Source organism: Halyomorpha halys, unplaced genomic scaffold, assembly GCF_000696795.3.
Source record: "Halyomorpha halys isolate HHAL.00 unplaced genomic scaffold, Hhal_1.1 Scaffold673.1, whole genome shotgun sequence".
In the NCBI taxonomy this organism is placed as follows: Eukaryota; Metazoa; Arthropoda; class Insecta; order Hemiptera; family Pentatomidae; genus Halyomorpha; species Halyomorpha halys.
In genome coordinates this window covers 13,654-31,395 of record NW_027114803.1, presented here as the reverse complement: position 1 = coordinate 31,395, position 17,742 = coordinate 13,654, and the positions used below count along the sequence as shown (strand labels likewise).

Below are 17,742 nucleotides of genomic sequence, written 5' to 3'. Positions count from 1 at the left end.
TGTATGATTTTAACACAATGTGTACTTTTTGTAAATATAATTATTTTTCGTTATTTTTTCCCAACATTTTAAAGGACTTTAAGACAAAATTGAAGTATTTTGTTTAAAAGTCCTCCGTTCATGCAAGTTTCATCAAAACCTTAAAGTTATTTAGGTACCATTGCTTTTAGAAATTTTTTGTGTAAATTTTCATTATTGCACAGGAGTGGGAGGAAACCCTCTCTTTGCCCTTAACAAAGAATAGGAACATTAGTTATGGAATAGAAAGATTAGTCAACGAATAACTAAAAATGTTTGTTTTTTTTTCTTTACTGAATGGCTCTACAACGTAAACATCCAAAAATTTGACATGATTAAACCATAACATATTTTACTAGTATCAATTAAAAAACTACAATCTACGATATTTTTGCATAAGACTTAATAATATTTTAAACCAGACATTGACTATGGTGGAATAAAGCAATTCAGTGCAACAATAGAAATTGCAGAAACAGCCCATTGTTTTGTAATATTTAAAAGTTCTGTAGCATTGTGCGTACACTTTAGTAAGGTACAATGAACCATGAGCAAAAGAATGTACAGATTTACGTCAGCAACTAAATAGTAAAAATTATTATTTAGGGAAATGTCGGTATCGATAAAGCTTTTAATAAATCAGAGAAGAAAGAAAGGAAGGTAGTTCTCTGGCTCAAAAATCTATCGATGTATAATAAAAAATTACAGAATTATTTAAATCATATTTTTATGGTAGAAGTTTACTACGAATCTTCTTTGAAATTAATTTCCTATAATTTAGGATCATTCCAAAAAAAATTAGAGAAGCGAAGAAAAGCTTATTTTTAAATTTCATGATTAATCAATTTTAGAATGAGTTCGTTAACTGAATGCCTCTCAAAACAAGTGCCAAAGTTCATCATTAATTTACTAATATGGCTCTTCCAGCCCGTAAGTTAATGTCCAAAATTTTGAGAAAGTTGGATATTAACTCCTTCCATAGGATCAAAACCCAAGTTCCAGGTGCATTAATCTCGCGCTCCCCTTTCACCAGGTGAACTCTGGAACTTAAGAGCACTTTCTGAGACTTTGGAAAGTTGGAAGTACTCTCCTCTGGGAGTCCAGTACGTTACTTAGGGGTAAGATAAAAGTTGAGGTAGAGGATGGATGATGTAGTCAATCGCAGTTGATAGTTCATATTGAGACAAAATTAAAAAAAATATATTAAAATTCGATGCATTATTAATAATCATTCAATCATCAATGATGCTATTACAATCACGCTAATATTATTAAAATAAACAAATAATAATAATAAAATATTAGAAGAATATAATAGCAGTTTCTTTCTAACATTCTATACTGTGAAAAGAATTATTTTTAATCATATCTTTATGTAACTCACTAAAATAAATGATAATGTAAAAAAAGTTAGCCAAGTCGACATTATAACCACTTCCAGTTATTCTCCAGTGCATTTAACTGTGGAATTTCTAATGAAAAGAAATATTTTTATTAGAGATTTAATTTACAACGTATAAACAATTTGAGCGTTTAAGTATTCAGTAACTGTGATTTTTACGTCCCAAAGCGTTCTAGACGTAAATCGTCAATACCACACGAAATCGTTTACGGTTTTAGAAAATTTGAATCTATGTGAAAAATCGAACAAAGTATAAAAAAAAATTCGTTAGAGAATTTAATTTCTTGTAAGAATGTGTTACCATAATTAGAGTGTAAGGCAGACGTAAATATAATCTTATTACGTAAGCCTTAAAACGTACTTAATTCCTAAAGTGTAGTCTTATGTTCAAAGTTTGGCTTGAGTTTCAGAAGGGAATAAGTTGCAGAATTATAGATATTTTTTGTATTTCGAAAATATTTTCAAACTTGATTTAAGATATCTACGCCTCGAAACCCACTAATTTTTACTACTACAATGAAAAAAAAATCAGATCGAATCTTGCCTAAATTTTATCCAACTAGGACATTATTAATTACGAGATCTATTAGCATAACTATATATAATTTCATAAAAATTGTTATCTAAACTTGGAAAATTTTGTGTAGTTTATAGTAGAAATAGCAAACGAACTTACAGAGAAATACGGAGCAAAGACATTCCACGGCTGACTGTCCGACTCACTAATGAGCCGCAGGCGAGATCAGCTGATCCAGAGTCAGCACTAAAACAGCACAGCCTCTTACAATTAGTTCCGCACGCCATATTTTAATTGGAACCTTCCGCTAGTGGTGACATTGCACTCGCCCAACGTTAGCATTTTGCTCCTCTTCCTATCTCAGTGGAATAAAAGATTACCGATTTGTTTTATTTGTTTATGCCAGAAAACCAATTGATGCGACAGAGAGGTTACGCTTTATCAGAATTTTAAGGTTCGTGGGAATTTCCAAAAGTTTAGAAAGAAGATAAAATAGCAAAAAGTTAGATACGTTCCAAGATGAACCAGCTGGATGTGTAGCAGGCTTCAATGTAGTAAGATTTAAGAAGGATTTTAGCAGGTTTTGATCTAAGAAAGTCACAAAACATTTCTTAAAATAGCTGTGTTAATAGATCTCGTTAAAATGTGGACTGAAATAAAAACTAAGTAGTAATCAACTTAACAAAGTAGTTCAAATTTATTTAATTAAATTCTGCGATTTGTAAAGAAAGATTCCAAAGACCATTAATATATTATTAAGATGAAACCGAGAAATCAAATTTAATCTAATTACAGCTCAACATTGGGGATATAAGAAAGGACAAAAGCCATTTTTCTGATAGTATTGTTTCATCACTCTACAAATATTTCCAAAGAAAATTATGAATTTTCAAAGTAACCCATACATGTAAACTCACAATAACCTTTTTTTATAGTATGGTAGAAACAGAGCAGAAAACACTAGCTAGTAAAGAAATTCACTTGTAATTTATTTCGTAAACTCATCCACAAAGACCTTAACATCCCATTCGTTGCAGATTTGGACCAAAACAGATATGCGTCTTTTCATTACAAACTCCTTACCCACCCTAACCCATTAATTCTTAATCTTTCATCCTTAACAATCCCTAATAATCCTTCGAGGCGTCTGAAAAGAAGAGGACCACGGGACCTTCTTATTTAAATTAATGCTTCAGTACCACCAATGAGTGGTTTCTTCCCAAGATTTTCAAGTGTAAATGAACCATACAACATATTTACTTATTGTATTTATTACTTGTACAGTTGTAAATCACATTAAATAAATAATTTCGTAAAAAATTTAATTATTTCATTTATTAAGAAGCTCTCAGAAATTTTAAATGTAAAGAATACAGTTGGATGAGTACTGTTGTTGGTATGAATTTAAATATTGTACATAAAACGAAAAATTGATCAGTGGCACTAAAATTACTTTTGGAAAAGATACACATCAAGACTTACTTGGACATATCAAATGATGTGATATGGATTTTAAATGATAGATAAGAAGAAGCGCTGTCAAACAGAATGTGATAATTAAATAAAAAAGGTGAAAGAGTAACCAGCGAAATTTGGTTTTGGAAAAGAAAGAGTGAAACCGCTAGGATGAATCTGCTATAAATAGATTCTTAGCATAAAATCAAAACTGAAAACTTTATTTTACACAAAACTGAAAATTTTATAAAAAAGTTTATCACTGGAAAAGTATTCGTTAGATCAAAAATGATTGTTATTAGAATAGATGGGATACGATAAGAAGATAGTGTTTCCAAAACTTTACCGTTCCATTTTCGCCATTTTTCGTCTTTCTAATTTACACGTTCAAAAATAAATTTTTCTAACTTTGCTTTTGAGCTATCTTTTAAACCTGTTTTTTCAGAAGCCCGAACAGGTAATGAGACAGTGATTAGGTACATTATTAGTAATTAATTTTTTCTAAAAAAAACTTTTAGGAAGATGTTTCAACAAGATAGAGAAATCCTGCCAGTGAAACAGTAAGATACCTCGTTCGCTGCCTTGCATTTTTTTTCCATTAGAAGTCAATAATTTATTAGGTTAAATCCATAAATATCTCTAACTTTACTTTTCTCTCAAATTAAGAACTATTATTTTTATCTTAATTTTGTTGGTACAACGTCGTAAATATAAAATGTAACTCTAAAAAGACAGAGAAAAGCCCATGTTACTTCAAGGTCCTGTCCATTATGACCCAGTTCATTTTCTGTATATTCGATCTTTGATAATGATGGTTGATTGGAGGTAAGTAGTAGAGTTTATAAAATAATTAAGGGTTTTGGCTTTTTCTTAATTTTCACACACAAAAAAAAATTATCTATGTATTATTAAATACTTCCTTATTAACGCTTTGTGAACTTTATTTTTATTTTTTAAAGCTACGACGTATCCAGATAAAAACAGAACAGGTATACAGTATTTTGATGCGCGATATTCCTGATTTTCTATCCTTATCTTTAGAAGCGAAAACTTTATTTTACACAAAACTGAAAATTTTTTAAAACGTTTCTTACTGGAAAAGTATTCGTTAAATCTTTACTCAAGCAAATTTGCTCCTACAATGCCTCTAAATAAAGATAAATGGGTTGTAATGTTTTAAAATATTTTAGTAAGAAAAATAAATTGAGTTTTCTAATCTGAGAAAGAATAAATCCTATAAATAAAATTTTGTTACTCCCTGTATTTGATGAACTTATTTAAAGAGAACATTAACGGTTGTGTGGTTTAAAGGGAGGGAAAAAACTCGGTACACTTATTATCGGGAACTGAGGCAATGCATTCCACCTCCTTAGAAGATGAAGATGCAGAGCTGAAAGGGAGGATGTGATCCTATCTATGCAGATGAATGGGAGGGAAGAATGCAGAGCCTTGACAAATGTAGGTTGATAATGAAGTGCCCAGAGCTGGAAGCGGGCAGGATTATATTTGCAGAGGCCACAATGGCTGGAGAGCCATTAGACTTCCAGATCACGTCCTATCGTCTTTGTCGCAGCTGACAGGGATTGTCCTATTGAGCTGCCGATGACGGGAGTGTTGCATAATAAACTAGGACTGCCGTTCTATAAAACCTCAAGACGTGGAGGCCTATCTAGTTTTGGGTCGTTTACCCTTGGCCGAGCGTAAACGGTTATGTGCTCCGACGTGACAGCGTTCGGGAGCGCTTCTCCACAAAAGCTAGGCAAAAACTCTCCACCATACGTGCCCTCTCTTTAGCTCTCCGCCAGGAACAACTTCACTAGTCACTTCGATAAAAAATACATCTCAATAACTCTACTCCCTGGTCACCAATGACGAACCGGCGATATGTAAAGGTTTCTTCTTATGTCACTTTATACTGGGATCACTATATACAGATTTCAGGTCATAGAAGGCAAGGATTAGAATAATAATTTAAAAATCTAACATTTAAAGGAGATTAATTACATACATAAGAGAATAAAATTCCATTAGATATAATATTGATTGTTGAGTGTGATTAGGAAATAGTCGGAAACTCAAATTATTAAAATTTGATTCTTCTTCATGTCTAAGAACTCAAAAAGAATGTTGAAAAGGACATAATGAGAGATTCACTGTAATAATCCCTCAAAAGAAGACAAGGGTTGAGTTACTGTTGGTATAGTTTTTATTTTTTTTGGGAGTGAAAAATAGAAACTATACCAACAGTAGATATTTCTGATATACGGATGGGTTATCCTATAGGTTACTGCCCCATTCTAAGTTATATTGAGGTTCCAAATAAAAGTCAACCCACCCAGGCTGAAAAAAGGCGCTTCTGCAATTACGAAATTGATAAGGCCTTTAGACTTCTCTACAGCGGTCTCCTTTTCCTCTTGTCTGACATGTAATTCCTTTTTTTTTTTTTTCTTGATTTTTGTTCTAGACAATTCTTATCAATTTGTATTTTTGTAATGGTGAATAATAAATTTAAAATTAAGAAAATATAACGTCAAACTAAAAAATACATCCTCTATCCTTTCATACATACGAAAACATTTCTTCCTCATTTTAGTTTACAAAGCGGTTATAAAATCTGCATCCACCTCTCTGTGAAATGTCTCTGAAAGGTCAAAGAATAATCATGATTTCAAAATTTAAATTATTGGAATTTAACTATACAGCCAATTGGCTTAGGATTTTTCAGTAGTCACAGTTCCTCTTAAAAAATAAAATAACTCTACACTTTGAACTGATTTTCTTATTTCTATAGCTGTTGCATTGTCAATTATTTATGACCAAACGAAAACGAGAAAACGCCCTACTTCAAAAATATGATTAATGACTTAAATATTTAAATTCTTCAACAATCAAGATGTTCAAAACCGATTTTAGCAAATATTTATTTAAAGAAGAATATTGTTTTTATATAATATCTCATATATAGCATGAGATAATGAAAAGAGTTCTTGATATATTCGAGTTCTACCTATGCTCAGCAATAATATCAAGAACGGTAGTAATTCACAGCAAACTGAGAGCAGATTCTCACATTACAAACCGGAGGAAACCTTTATCTGTAAACTCATCGAAGGAACATACCCGCGCAATGAACAGGTGTCTTTTTTATACCTTTTTTTTTGTGTAGTGCGTGTAGAAATGTTCCATAAAGGGTGTGCTATACGATATCATCCGTTAATCTGATATTCTGGGGTAGCTCCTACCTTTAACTAACACAATTGTAAGTTTTATCGATGTTGATTAAATTCTTAGAGATAAATGGAAATAACCATGTTCTTGATTCGACTAAAAAAAAAGACGGGATTTGCCGAATCGCTTTTTCAATTGCCTTTGATACACGAACTGGATGTCTCATGACCAACTTCTTTTCAAATATCTAAGGGATTTTCTGAGAATAAATTCTGATGAAAGATCACAAACTAGTAGGCTTATGTAGTTACTGGTTTCGTATTGGAAGGATGATATAAGCCTAACAAAAAAGGTACAATATATGGAATGTTTCATTCCATATACCAGAAATGGCAAGTTAGCGGGAAAAATAAATTATGGAAAGTTAAGGGTTTAATGGACAATTTCATTTGTGAATTAGTCACTGACATTAGGGATTCTTTCTATGATTCTGGATTGTGAATAGTTAATAGTTGAGTGGAGTCGAGCTGATACTCAAGTTCAACTCCGCATGGTCAAACAGGTCTAATGATTGTAATGTTGGAATGGGTTAAAATTTATGATGGTGTTACCGCATTAATCTTAATTTTGAGATTTAAATGCTTTTAATACCGACTGCCCAACAGTCTCCTTTAATAATGTTGATCTTACCCCTGTCGAACAGATCCGCTACCTTGGACTACATCTGGACAAACGACTAACCTGGAATCCTCACACAAGACTGAAAAATTGCACGTCGATTTCGACTTTTACAGCACTTATGGACAAACGATTCAAACTTCCAATTCATTACAAAAGACTGATCTACATGACTGTAATAAGGCCTATCTGGACATACGGAGTTGAGCTTTGGGGCTCCTCTAAACCTTCGAATTCCTCTCCTAACCAATCATTGCAATACGAAATCCTTCGTAAAATACTCAATGCTCCTTATTTTGTCACAAATAAAATCATACATAAAGACCTACTTAATGTTCCACATGTAACCGACCTAGCCCGAACCAGATATCACTCCTTCCATTATAAACTCCCTAGCCACCCAAACCCACTAGTTTATAACCTTGCTACCTCTTCCATTACTGACAATCCTCCGAGACGCCTGAAAAAAAGATGGCCACGAGACCTGCTAAAGTAAAACGTCATTAGAGTGCTGCCAATGGGTAGTTTCTCTACACGCCTATAACACTCCAATTTAACCGAGATCAGATTTACTAAATGTATTATAATGTACAGTTGTAAATATCAATAAATAAATATTTAAAAAAAAAATGTTTTTAATAGAATTATCATGACTGACCATCAATAATCAAGTACCGACTGAATATTGAATCAATGAATGAATGAATGGTTTAATCAAAAGTAATTATGATGTAATGATTCGAAATTTTGTTTCAATATCTAAGAATGGTTAAAAGTAAGTTAATGAATACAACTTTTTAGTGACAAAATGTTTAAAACAGCAAATAAACTTACGAAGTATTTATTGACATCGTATACTCGGACTTGACAAAAAATTGTTGAAACAGTTACACGCACACCATTCAAACTTTAATCTCCTCTTCGCGGCATGAGCATTTTGTTAAGATCAATAATAAATGTTGAAGGGTTCTAGTAGCAGTTTTTTTATCGTTTCAACTTGTATAAAGATTCTATATAAGAAGCTTAGAACAAGAAAACAATTTTTTTTTTTTATATTTTTATTTACTGCTATTTACAACTGTACATTATTATACATTTAGTAAATCTGATCTAAGTTAAATAGGAGTGTTACAGGGGTGTAGAGAAACTACCCATTGGTAGCACTCTAATGACATTTTACATTAGCTGGTCTCGTGGCCATCTTCTTCTCAGGCGCCTCGGAGGATTGACAGGAATGGAAGAGGATGCAAGATTAGAAACTAGGGGGTTTGAGTGGTTAGAGAGTTTATAAAGGAAGGAGTGATATCTGGTTCGGGCTAGATCGGTTACATAGGGAACATTAAGGTCTTTATGTATGATTTTATTTGTGACAAAGAAAGGAGCATTGAGGATTTTACGAAGGATTTTGGATTGTAAGGATTGAATACGAGAGGAATTCGAAGGTTTAGTGGAGCCCCAAAGCTCAATTCCATATGTCCAGATTGACCTTACTACAGTCATGTAGATCAGTCTTTTCTAGAACAAGAAATTAAAAAAATAATAAACAAATAAGAGTTACCTCGATCGGAGGCTTTACGTACCTGGAATCGATTGAAATAACCAGCCAGGTTACAGGGGTGAATAAACAAAATAGCTTCCAGAGGGAAAGGCTACCTCTGACAGCTCGAAGTCCCATTCTCGGAACGTAACAGAACACCATTATTTTCTTAATATAAAAACACATTGCTCCACCGGCCAGGGAGACCTTTTAGATTGGATCGATAACGAAACGTTCAATAAGAGGTGTGGAAATAGGAAAAGTCCAACTGAAACTGAGGCGAAAGACGGTGGAAATGTCAGTAGGATCCGCGGCTAATGGAACGGCTACGTGCTCGCTGCCGGGGCAAGGACGGGCACGGAGCGGTTCAGCTCGTTCCCTAGCCCCTAAGTTCTCAGGCTCCGGCCCTCGTAATTGTTTAATGGGTAGCATAAAATAGTTTGATGGCTACATCAGGGAAGTTTTAGAAGCAAATATAATTATGCTATCAGTAATCGCAAGGTCAAAGAAAACAGTCTCCAATCGGACATTAAAAAAACACATTTGTAACTAAACGGGTTCTAAAGGAGAAGAAATGTATACATAGTCCTTTGATGTCGATCGGAGCTCGTAAAAGCAACAATAATCTGCTCTGGAAAACATTTAAGACAAATAACACATTCCATAACTGGAAATTATGTTGTTAGGCAGCGAAATAAAAAGTTTCAGAACGCGAACGGTGGCAAGGAAAAAATTATATAATCACCAAAAACTAAATATTGCATTTTCTTGGAGAAAGTTGCAGAAGTGGTGTCCAGACCATTTCTGGCGTCCCATTTATGATTTTAGAGCTGGAAAGTGTTCAAATTGGTTTTAAAACTGAATTGTTTCTTCTGTACACGAAATTAGCCAAATCTGTCAATATTCCATGACTCTATCATGACCAGGCGCAATCATTTCAATTTCAAGATTTTGCAGGGCCTTCCGATACAAAAATTGCATCACTTGTTCTTCTAACATCAAGTCAGAATATTTCTGTCATTCAAAAATTATTGTTATTAGATTAGATGGGATGCGAAAATAAGATAGTGTGTCCAGTTTCAAATTTTCACGTTCAAAGGTAAATTTTCCTAATTTTCGTTTTGAGCTATCTTTTAAAACTGTTTTTTTCAGCGGCTCGAGACACTGATTAGGTACCGAATTACATTATTAGTAATTAATTTTTTCTCTAACAACGTTTAGGAAGATGTTTTAACAAGATAGAGAAATCCTGCCAGTGAAACAGTAAGATAGCTCGATCGCTGTCTTATCTTTTTTCCCCATTAGAAGTCAATTATTTATCTGGTTAAAGCCGTAAATGTCACTAACTTTACTTTTCTCTCTAATTAAGATCTATTATTTTTATCTTAACTTTGTTGGTACAACGTCGTAAATATTTAGGGGTGTCTTTTGTATGAGACTATACGCACCTATATAAAATGTAACTCTAAAAAGACAGAGAAAATCCCATGTTTCTTCAAGGTCCTGTCCATCATGACCCAGTCCTTTTCTGTTTGTTCGCTAGTAGTGGCATGATGGCATGATGATATTCTTTTACAATGATGGTTTATTGAAGGTAAATAGAGTTTATAAAATAATTAAGGGTTTAGCTTCTTAATTTTCACAAAAAAAAAAAATGTATCTATATATTTTTAAATACTTATTAAACGCTTTGTGAACTTTATTTTTCTTTTTTAAAAGCTGCTACGTAACCAGAGAAAAACAGAACAGGTATGCACCATTTTGATGCGCGATATTCGTGATTTACTGTCCTGATGGTTCATTAGAAGTGGTTTAGAAGCTCAATGTTGGTTATTGGAATCTTCTAATAGTGATCATAAAATTAATTTATGTCTTTTGAGCTTAACTTTAATTCTAAAACTTCACAGCTTGTAGTTGAAAACGAACCTTGAGTTTCAACTAAAGGTGATGCAGTAATTATTTTAATTAATATTAGCTATCAATCTTCCAAACAACCAATTATTTTATGATGAAGTCTAATTATAAACCTAACTATGATGTCAAGGCTACATAAAGTTTACTGTATACATGCAAACCATAGACATTTCATCTTAATAATAAATTTTAAACAAATAATAGCTATATAAATAAGAATTTTTACCAAGGTTCTGACATAAATTTAATATGAAAACAATTACGCCAACAATTTACTATCTACTATATAGAAGGCCCATTAGGTCCTAAAGAAGCGGGCTACAGAAAACTGTGTGTGGTCTGAAGAACTTTGTATTCTTAACATTCAAAACTACTAACTAACCAAACAAAACACCATTTAACGACTAATATGTGTGTGGTCCCACTCACCCAAACTAAAATGAATTGCTTCCTAAATAATCATAACAATATTAATTATCTACGATCAAAACCATAAAAACGATTTTTACGATTCGAACTAAAAATTTTGAATAATAAATACTTTCAAGATCTACGAATTGAACAATGAAATCTAACTATATACAAAACCCTTCAATGGGAAATAATAGAAGAATTCAAATGAATCAGTTCAGAATCTAGGAAGACAAGGGCTAAAAAAGCAAGCATTAAAGTTTTATTTCACCTCAAGTCCCAACAACAAGATGCGAGTCGAGTACAGTAAAACCTCACTTATCCGTTTCTTTTAGGACCGAGATTTCGCAGTATATATATAAAAAAAAAAATCCTTCAAACTTAATTTAATTTATATTATTAAATTTAGAATGAAATAAAAAACTTAATAAACAGGTTATATGTATATTAACTAGGATAAAATTAAATTCATTAAACTAATCTAAAATATTTTTATTCAATCCTTAGATACTTGGAATAATTTGGGGGATAAACGATATTTGAAGTAGATCTAACCGAGTTCCAAAACTGAGCATATGAAACTTGAAGTATTGTACGTTTCCGATATTTAAATAAATATAATTTATAGTCACTTTTAACTCGCTCTTCATATATTAGTTTTCAAAAACATATATTTATTTAATTTATATTCTTATGGAAATATTCAACTATGAGAACCTTAGTTTTTAAATAATAAATGTAACAATTTATGATAGTGATAATTAATTGTTCAAAATTGAATATTTTTGAGTTTTGTTTCTAAAGTCGTCTATAACTACATAAGTGGATTAGATGAAAATTCGTTTAGGCACACATTTAACGGATCGAGAATATAAAAAGATAAATTAAAAAATGCAAAAACGGTAATACATAAAAAAAAAATTATTAAATTAAGTGTTAACGTTAATATTCATTGATCCCAATAAATCATCCGAAAATATTTAATGCAAAATTATTTAAAATATTTTAATTTAATCGAATTTTTATTAAATTTATTTATTTTTAAGCCCCCTGGACTATTGTTGGGATTTGGGTTGATAAGAACTTCTACTGGGCATAGTATGATGTTTTAGATGATTACTGAGGAGGATGAATTTCTGGATGTTACATAGTTCTTATTTTAGCTATGACATTAGCAATTAAAATTAAATCAACTTAAATTATCATAAATTGGAAGATCTAAATTTAAATTTTAAAAGCTCAAAGGAATAAATACGAGCCATAAAAAAACAATACAAGAAAACTACGATACAACTAAACTACCAATCATAGTGTCATACGCCCCATATAAAATGTAGAATACATGATATAAATCACAAGGAGTGAGAGGACATTCTCTTTAATGGGCGATATCTAAAGAAGACAACCGTGTTATGAGTTACACAATATCATGGTCCGAACCGTAGAACAAACAAAAAAAAATTCTTACACAACTAACACTTTGGGAGAATCCAAAGAAGGTGTATATCACGGCATTCGACAGGGTAATATATTGGAACAGTCCAAGGGACTTAAAGGATACATAAGCAGAATTATTTACTACACCTTAAAAAAAAAACAATAAAACATTATAACTATTAACACAAAAGATATGAGCCTCTATGGGTAAATGCATCAATATAAATAAAATTAAATAAATAAACATGGTTCATTGCAAGTTTATATTCAAAATTTTAAAAGCACATCTTAATCCAGTATGGAACTAAATAACTATGTAAGCTAAATATTGATATATTCTGTACATTGTTATTGGTTTAATAATGTAAAGAAAACGTATATAATTCAATTTTATTAGAGGCTTTAATTTATTGGAGACAAACCTGAGGCACCGTGAAATTACTGACTTCTTCTTGGCAAAGAGTATATAATCTTACGAGATTTACCATTTATGTGAAAACTACACATTATCAATAATTTTTTTTTTTTTATTGAATTGACTTACCAGACTTCCTAAAGAGAAAATCCAGAATACACATTATCATATTTCAAAAATATATGTGTCTATATTCGGTTAGTGTGCGTTCAAAATAAGAAACAAGTAACAAGCGACAAACAACCTTGTACAACAGTAGGGGTGGAATTAAGATATGCTAAACAAGCTAAAATATATAAATAAATATGCATTTATTTATACATAAAATGTGATAAAAACATATAAATATTTATTATAAAATAATCCAAAAAAAAAAATTAAAAATTCAACTTAAAAAAGTATAAAAATAATCAGAATATCGTAACCAAAATTCTAATTTCTTATTTCTAATTTTAAGCTTTCTTTTAAAGGTTTAAAAAATAAATAAAATTTTAATAATTAATTTAATTCAAAATTCCCATCAAATATCAATAAACATGCAAGTGAGAAGCATCTTTAAGTCTTCAAAAACAAATGTAATGTGTTGTAAAATCGATTTGTTTCGACGGAAAGATCATTCAAGGTCCACAGACGTAATAGCAGCATATGGTACTGTGAAGTATATGAAAGCAATAAAATCCCAAGAACTAAGCCCATAAAATTTTATAACAGTACATATATATTTTATTTCATGTAAAATAATTGAGAATTATCTGTGTAGTAATTTTTATTTATTTTTTTTTTTGGAACTTAAAAACATTTTATTTAGATTAAATAAAAAAAGTACCAAATATGTACACAAGTGCGCACGCCAAATCAATTACCAAATTTGAATTTTTAAAACAGTAACGATAACCGAGTGTGTGGTTATTACTTCGTCATAAAATAATATTGCCGATAGTAATTAGGTTAACCTCTACGCAAGGACAATCGTGTTTAACTTTCAAACTATAAATATTTTTCATTGCCGAATTGTAGATCTCAACTCTTAACCCAATGCGTTGCAATAATGCCATTCAAACTTTAGCTGAAATTCGTTATAGTATTTAAGCGTCAATGAAACGCATTTCACGTTAGGATAATAATAGGAATCTAAATTTGACTGGAAATTAAATTTCAATTCTGTAATAGTACTAATTTTAATCATTCTAATGTAATATAAAAATAGTTATATTGAGGAAGGTTTAGAGGTCAGGTGACATCGACAATAATAATTATGGAATATTATATGGAGATCTAGGAAAATTGTATAGATATTAGTAAATGTTCAAGTCAAAAAACATCTTATCGCTAGAAACTAAGAGAAATAAACTTATAAGTTTAGTATAGTAAACAAATAAACTAAATAAAAATCTTTTTGGAATGACTTGCAGCATTAAAAAGGAAAAAAAAATGATTTTTAATTTCCGTTGGTTGTGATGACCAGTTGAGAATTAGAAAATAACATTATTTTTTTTCATTTAATATTAAGGGCAAGAATTTATTTAATATGAGAAGGAACTGGATTTCTTTGAAAATTATATTGAAGTTCCTTCAATTAATCATTTCACTTGGTTTTGAAAACAAACACTAGCAATTACAAAACACGTTAAACAGAACAGCATAATAAACAGCATTAAACATTCGAACTAATGTCTTTAAGAAATTAGAAATCTGCATAAATTAATTTTATTTACTCTTTGATACATATTTATTCACCTAAGCCACATTGTAATGAACATAATAATATATTACAGCCAGAATTGTGATAGTTCAGTAAAATAATTGTGATATATTCTCACATTATTATTAGGGTCTCAAATTATTATTAATACGATTTTTGAATAAATGTAATTTTGAAGGAAAATTGTCTAAAATTTTTTTTGTTTTAAAAATTACTTGATTACAAGTCAATAAAACAATATTTTAATGGTTAAAATTTTCAGAAACAGCAAATAAAAAGGCGAACTATTGAGGTTGTAACTTAGTTAATTTTTTCTTTAAATAATTTAGTCCTTCTAGATTTTGTTTTTAGATTTTCTTAATTGAAAATGTCTAAAAATTTTATCACTCAGACTCTCATGAACTCTATGAAACTACTTCAAAATTAGCAAAAATTAATATTTTCATGTATTTCTTCCACTAAGTATATGTTTTGTAAAATATTGATAGCTGAATAAAAACTTAATATACTACTGAACCATAGCGAAATGTAATATAGTTTTAGTTTTAAACATCTAATGTTGATGCTACAAGTACTACATCTAAACTAGAGGAATTCATCGTCTTCTGTCAGTCTATTAGACACTTTATCCATCGTTGCTTTGCTATAATACAAGCTAGTACACCTGACCAATATATTTCTTTTTTATTCTATATTCGATGTATTCTTTAGATTGGACCGTATGCTGGGGTTGATTTGTGGCAGCCCTAATAGTTTTGGGACAGCCTGTAGAATGATTTCCTATTCTACGATAGTCACATTAATATGCTCATTTCAAAATAAATTTTTTCCTTCTTTTCATATACACTACTGTTAACGCAAAACAACGATATGTTTAATACCATCGTATTATTTCTATCCATAAATCAATGCAACAAATAGAAAAATAAATATGACCGATCGAACTTGCCACTACGAGTCAATATTTCCAGTTACATAAAGAAGAGGGACTATTACGAAAGATATATTTTGGGCAAGGTATGGATTAGACTGGTCCAAGGAGATGGTATTGTCGAGAAGGCTTCATGGTAAGATGTTCCGTTCTTTTGTTGTTAAGATGTACAGCTAGATCCTGGGGTATATCCCAAGGAGAAAAGGATAATTTGTTCTTTCCTCTTATCGAGGTCACATATTCCTTGTAGCTGTTACCGTTCATTTTCCGGAAAATTTTTACCCGTTGTTAACAGTTACATGTTCCAAGATCGTTAATGAGAGGTATGTTTATGATCATGTTCATTTTTATTGAATCATTTAACTTTTTGCGGTAGTACATCATTGTTTACTTTTTTGTGACAGCGGTTTATAATCGAAAGGTGTTCAATACAGCTATTCATTAATTTAGGCATGGTGATGAAAAAAAAAATTGAAAACGTTTCAAGAATATTCATAATTTAGAAACTCAACCTCTTGTCCTTCTGGAACTGAAGACAAACTTTGTATTGAAAGGTGTATGGAATTAAGCACTTTAGGAGGGCTTTAGTTTGAGAAGACGACAAATCCCTGGATTTTGCAGAATTTTTAGTTTTCTACAGAAATTAACATTTGTATATAACTAATTTTGCATTTCCATGCCTCGATTTTCAACCAGCTCATACTTATGAAATGAATTTCTTTTTAATGTATTTTTTAATATTAATAAGCTATATTATTTCAAGGACAAATTCAACCCTTTTTGATTTAAAAATAACTCATCTTCAATGTTTTCATTCTTGAATATTACAGTTATTTCCTATCCCAACATTAAACCTCCCCTTCGTCCAGAATAATATTTTTTTTTTCATGTAATATTCACTTGCTATTATTTTTAAGAAATGTTCCTTCAAGCAAGGCTGAGTCTGGACTGTCAGTGGGAAAATACTACTGTAACAAAGAATTAAAAAAAAAATAGGATAAGATTTGTCCCTTAAATACTTTAATTGATGTAAGCAATAATTTTTGTTTTCATTTTCCCCCTAATTAACGGTACCAAAAATACTGTAAGTATTTAGTGAAAACGTCGACACCTCTAAGCCTTCCAATAATCTCTCAATAACTGAACGATATTTCGCCAATCCAAACGTCTTGAGGTCTGAAAGACTTAAGGTTGCATAAGTGCACGATTCAAATCAAAAATCGAAAAAAATATGTACCAAATGATAACATACCGCTTTAACAAAGTTGGTCATTTTCTTTCAGTCCTAATCATTCCTGAATCGAAGAACCGATTACAGCTATGTTTAATCACAAATGATAAATATAAATAATTAAAACGATATTTAACAGAATAATAGAAAATAATTGACAAGGACAAAAGTACATGACGGAAAACAATGCCCATCACTCAAACTTATCTATATCCATGCAACGTCATGCAAGTTGGGGTTTTAAGCACTGACGTATACCGCTCCTTGTATACAGGAAACCAAAGAAATATAATTATTTTTAAAAAATCACTCAATAGTTGGTTTTGGCAATGAATCCAATCTATTTGGGGGATATAGACTAGGTGTTTTTTTCATAGCCAGAAAGCTGTCAATAAGTTTTTTCAGCAATTTTCAAAAACTTGGACACATTGAAGTTCTCACCAAATGCTATAAGATCAATACAATGGATCCACCGTGACAGTTGACAAATCGGAAACAACACTGACATAGGAAAGTTCTGCCTACCTCCTGATCCTGAACTTGTTTCCACTCCCGAAGACCATGATGGAACTGAACATGCTGCCGGATCAGAACAGCTGAAGACAACCCCCGGGCTTGGACATCACAGACGGCACTGGCACTACCCGAACTGTACCCCACGGAGGCTGACTACCGACTGCTCCAGCTGTCCGTCCCTCTCCGCTTCCCCCCACCGCTCGTCCACCCTCCGCTTTCTTGAAATGTTTTAATGATTCAATGTCGTACTCTGCAATTCCGAAAAATAATTATAAATTGTGCTCATTCTAATTGGAACATTTCGCATACAAATTTGCCAATTGAATGAAGACTAGTTCAAATCAAGAGTACGAAATAAAGTACAGAAACGTCACGACTGCACACATAAAACGAAGAATAATCACATCGAG

The 17,742-nt window shown here is 31.4% G+C and overlaps 1 protein-coding gene across 1 annotated transcript in view; it reads right to left on the bottom strand.

The window, feature by feature from the left end:
* The window catches only part of LOC106685247 (protein Shroom2), a 193,614-nt gene extending 176,127 nt beyond the window's left edge, over window positions 1-17,487 (bottom strand). The window contains exon 1 of the mRNA XM_067051905.1: window positions 17,342-17,487. Within this exon, the coding sequence (XP_066908006.1) occupies window positions 17,342-17,394 (53 nt within the window). The 5' untranslated portion in view covers window positions 17,395-17,487. The remainder of the gene's footprint in view (window positions 1-17,341) is intronic.
* Between the last annotated feature and the right edge of the window lie 255 nt (window positions 17,488-17,742).